Source organism: Aplysia californica, unplaced genomic scaffold, assembly GCF_000002075.1.
Source record: "Aplysia californica isolate F4 #8 unplaced genomic scaffold, AplCal3.0 scaffold01178, whole genome shotgun sequence".
NCBI lineage: Eukaryota > Metazoa > Mollusca > Gastropoda > Aplysiida > Aplysiidae > Aplysia > Aplysia californica.
In genome coordinates, this window is record NW_004798448.1 from 139,599 (window position 1) to 144,846 (window position 5,248).

The window sequence follows — 5,248 nt, forward strand, 5'->3', positions numbered from 1 at the left end:
TTTATTTAATTGTATTTTATTTTATTCGATTGCATTTCATTGTATTTTAATTCATTTATTGTGTTTGTGTTTTGTTGCTATTTTTGGGGTAAGTGTTTTACAGCGTTCGTAACTGCATAAAGTCATATGAGCGCGTGGGACAGGTTAAGCATTTTTCAGTTTTGTAGAAAATGATTTTGAATTTTGCCCGGCTGACGGCCGAAGCCTATTCTTATCGATTTTAAGACAACCAAGGGATATTTTAATGGACTCAATTTGTACACGTGACCTCCGAGATTTTTTCGTCATTGTCCGAGAAGGTTAGTTGTTAGATCTTATCTACCCTAAGATCAAGGGTGTAGTTGAAAGACAACAGTGAGAAGGCGCCAAGGAGTAGCGGTAGAAAAAGTCAGAAGTTTAACGGAGGTGGAAAAGGGGAATTTATTCCATTTGCTATTATGTCTGTTTCAGAGGTCTTTTCTCAGGGAAGATCAAGAGGAACTCTAGACCAACTGAAGGTCGTTTGGGCTGGGTGGCCGACAACGAAGAGGAAAGACAGCAACAGGCTCTCCCGGGCTATTCGTCCTTCGATGAGACTATCTTCAAAACATTGGATGTCGTAGAAGCTATCGCCAAAAAACACAGTAAGCTTGTTCAGTTTTTCACTTCAGGTTCAAGACCACAAAGGGGTCTTAGCCTAATCGCTACCTTAAACGGACAAAGTTCTATCTGCTCAGTAGGCCTACTTGGTTTTAAGAAATTTGACGTCGAAACTTTTGAGTTTCACAAAATGTCAAGCTTTTTCGAAGGCAATTCTTTGAATACGTTGATAACGAGTCCCAACAATCTTACGATTTTAATAGAGAAGATTTAAGAACTGGTTTCTAACCTCATGGTCTTATTAACTCAAAACTGTCAAATATTTTAAATAGAACTTAGTAATTTTGAGGTAGTGTCGGCTGAAGTGAAGAAAGTGTATGAAAAATGTCGAACTCTGATCTTATTTTTGTGCGTTATGGAAGTAAATGATTTGTTACCCGGGGTACTTACCATTAAAAAGCAAATAAAATATAAATAACAGCAACAACAACAGTATCCCCCAACAAACAAACAAACAAACAAACAAACAAACAAACAAACAAACAAACAAACAAACAAACAAACAAACGTACAAACTATAAATGACATACACTGGTCGGAATGCTTGTCGTGTAATCTGTTGATGTGAACATTTTTGTTGTTGTCTTTTTTACTTTTCTTTAATAGCGATGATCACTTTAGGTACTTCAGGGTTAGATACGTCTCTTCAGCCTGTCAGCTACAGCCTTTTCTTTTAGCAACTTCTGGGGAAGTAAACAGATTTTTAGAGGTTCAGTGAGATTCTCTACATTTGTTAGTTGAGCTGGTAATATTTACTTGACAACAACAACAACAACAACAACAACAACAACAACAACAACAACAACAACAACAACAACAACAGCAACAACAACAGCAATAATAATAATAATAATAATAATTAATAATAATAATAATAATAATAATAATAATAATAATAATAATAATAATAATAATAATAATGATAATAATGATGATGATAATAAAGATTTTTTAAAAAGGGATAATAATAATAATAGTAATAATAATAATAATAATAATAATAATAATAATAATAATAATAATAATAATAATAATAATAATAATAATAATAATAATAATAATGATGATGATGAGTATGATGATGATGACGATGATGATAATTTGCATTGGTATAACGCAAATTCCCTATCAACAACGGATTAATACACCAGCAGACCTGTGATTGCACAATAAACAATCTGAACTCCCTGTGAAGCTTATAGTGCAAGTTATCTTTTTATAGGCGCTTAAATACCAACACTTACAAGATCTTTCGCTGTTTATGGCCGAGTACCCATTCACACCTGGGTGAAGTGAGGGACATTCTTGGTAGAGTGTCTTTTTCAAGGACATAACGTTGGGCCTGAGGCTCGAAGCCCCGAATCCGCAGTCTCACGATTACGGTAGCCCAAACATACTACCGATCTCTCCCCCCCCCTCCCACACACACACACAGAGTTTTGTTGTCACGTAACAAAATTATACCTCCAGCTATGTTCTCTCTCTCCATCAGTTCTGTGGTCACAAAACACAATTATACATCCCGTTATGTTCTCACCCCCTCTCTCTCTCCATCAGTTCTGTGGTCACAAAACACAATTATACATCCCGTTATGTTCTCACCCCCTCTCTCTCTCCATCAGTTCTGTGGTCACGTGACACAATTATACCTCCCGTTGTATCCCCAGGTCGGAGCGTGCCCCAGGTCGCTCTCCGCTGGCTGCTTCAAAAAGATGTGGTCACGTCAGTGATCATCGGGGTTCGAACTCTGCAACAACTGGATGACAACATGGGCGCTGCCAACGGCTGGGCTTTGTCTCAAGAGGAGGTGAGTACACTACGGTTTTCTTCTCAAGTCAATGGGGTGAATGGTGTATTTTGAAATATTGTCGTCTACTTTACGAAACGTGTATTTTGAAATATTGTCGTCTACTTTACGAAACGTGTATTTTGAAACGATTTACTTCGTCTAAAGAAGAGTTGGGTACACTGTGGTTTTCGTTTTCAACTCAACGGATGAAAGGTGTATTTTGAAATATTGTCGTCTACTTTACGAAACGTGTATTTTGAAACGGTTTACTTCGTCTAAAGAAGAGTTGGGTACACTGTGGTTTTCGTTTTCAACTCAACGGATGAAAGGTGTATTTTGAGACGCTTTAGTTTCTCTAAACTCGAAAGAAGAGATAAGTACACTGCTCTTATCTTTTCAAGTCAAAGGAATGAAACGTCATTTTGAAACGGCTGGACTTTGTATAACGAAGAAGTGAGTACATTGCCATTTTCTTTTCAAGTCAACGGAGTGAAATGCGTATTTTGAACCTCTTTACTTTGTCCAGGTCTACACACTAAAGTAACCGGCTTCTGTTGGGTCGCGGTTAGGTGGTAAGGTGTCGCACGCAGGAGACAAGAGTTCGATTCCTGAGTGGGGCAGAACTTTTATCGAGTACCGGTATCTCGATCTTTCTGCTGAGATTAATGTTGTATGCCTCTCAGCCTGGGTTGAGCTTGACAAGCAGGGGCTGAGCCGGAACCCCTCCCCATAAAAGATCTAAATTAAGTTGATGGGGGTGTAAAAATACCAAATTATATTTAAAAAATATTGAGGACACACGAACGACTTCAGTGTCACAAACTTGGTTGACACGGAAAGACGCAAAGTCCAAATCAGGCTCGGGTTCCAAATATCTAAAAATAATAAATTTTCCCCTCTCAGTCTCAGTTCTGTGGGTTGGCGAGGCACTGCAGAACTGACCTCCAGTATGACCTGCTTTGTGTCTTAAAGAATGTTAGAATTTTAGGAAGAACAGCAAAAAAGAAAACATTATCAGTGCTGCTGTCTCAAATCTCCCCGTGCCGTTCATCAGACTTATAGCACACCACAAAACCTGTATGCAGCAAAGTGTCCCTTCCATCTCTCTCTTTGATACGGAGCCGCTATTTCTTAAGCAGGTCATTGGGGGTAGGGGGAGGAGGTGGTAGGTCTTACTTCTTTGGGCAAGCTGGTATAAATTACACGTATGTAAATGCCTCAGTGGGACTGCTATGACGTTGTATCTCTTTCATTTGGGTTCGCTCTGACAGGCAGGATTGAAACCCCCCCCCCCCCAATCTGCTAAATGATATGATCTAAATCGTAACGACGAAGACGTGAAGCATGTGCAATGCCAATTACCTGAACATCTGTGTGGGATTGGCGGGTACTCTGGTGTGGTTTGCTCCTTCTTTCATATCAAACATCTATCTACTTATCTCTCCTCCTTCTGTTCCATGTATGTTACTCTCTCGTAACATGTCAAATCTTTGGCATGGCTTATATGGGCTATTTGTGTTGCATGTGCCGTAAATCTCTTACTAAACTGAAACAAACTGTACATCTGTCCTCAGTGTAAACTTATTTGTCGTTGATTTTCTATCCCCCAGATGCAACAACTGGACGACGTGTCTCAGCGACCTCTGCCCTACCCCTATGAGTTTGTCTTCAAACTGAACAAAGACCGTTACAACAGCTCGACAAGTTATTACGTTCAGTCTCAGTACTCATAGTAGCACCAACTTACAGAACGTTTTTTGAGATGCAGAAAATTTAGTATTTTGCTAAATCAGACGAGTTTTATACGGAATTTTTGTATACATAAATATATACCTGCATGTATTTTAAAATTTTATGATCATTTGTGAAGGTTTCGTTTATACACCGCATACGTTCTGCTTGAAGATATGAAGACATTTTTTATGTTTAAGGATTAATTCCACTGCCTACTGCCTACATAGTTGGCTGCTTCGGGTGTATGTTTTCAGAGGTTTGTTGAGTCATGTTATTGCTAGGTTACTTATAGTACAAATTTTAATGTCACAGGGATGACGTATGTATGCTGTTAATTATTACTAACTTCATTCTGTTTTATTAATGTAAATATACACACGTTTGTTTTTAAATTGCAATTTTTGTTAATAAATAGTGCCACAGGAACCGACTAGTTTTATGTCCGGTACACATCTTCATGTTAAATCCTAAGAGAGTTATCAATAGTAAAACCCTGTTTTATCATGGATATGCCTACTTCGTTCTTCTCATTCGTCAATGTGATTTCTTTTGGTAGGTTTTATCTACTAAATGTGTTTAAGTCCTTCTTCTCTAACCATCTCTCATTTCTTTCTCTCTATTCGTCCTTTTCTTTTCCAGAGCAGTTGACAGGAATAAATAAAAGACGTATCGCGTTTCCACTATCGTCTGACAGCAGATGAAACCAGACAAGATCATAAAGTTCTTTTTAATCTTCTCAGATCTTGGATGACAAACAAAATCTAAAACTCATTCATTAAAGTAACTGTAAACGAAGACTACGACTTTTAAAAAATATCATGCTAGCCTTAAGCAGCTTAAAAATCATGTTGATTTACTGTGTACAGACGAAAAAAAAAGAAAAAAAGAAACCATTTCAAAAGTTGAGTTACTTTCATCCAACCACACTTCTACCCATGCCTAAGAAACATGGTCCCATCAGGGTGGGTGAACATTTTTCTTCCTCGTCTTTTAACCACTGCCCTTTTAGATCGAGCACTTGATTTGGAGAAGAAATGAAAGGGACAGACTTCGGAGAGAGAAAGAGAGAGAGAGAGAGAGAGAGAG

The 5,248-nt window shown here is 38.1% G+C and overlaps 1 protein-coding gene across 1 annotated transcript in view; it reads left to right on the forward strand.

The window, feature by feature from the left end:
- The window catches only part of LOC106013725, a 17,668-nt gene extending 13,507 nt beyond the window's left edge, over window positions 1–4,161 (forward strand). Inside the window, exons 5-7 of the mRNA XM_035973375.1 lie at window positions 415–623; window positions 2,307–2,482; window positions 4,039–4,161. Coding sequence (XP_035829268.1) covers window positions 415–623; window positions 2,307–2,482; window positions 4,039–4,161 — 508 coding nt within the window. The remainder of the gene's footprint in view (window positions 1–414; window positions 624–2,306; window positions 2,483–4,038) is intronic.
- Window positions 4,162–5,248: the final 1,087 nt, after the last annotated feature.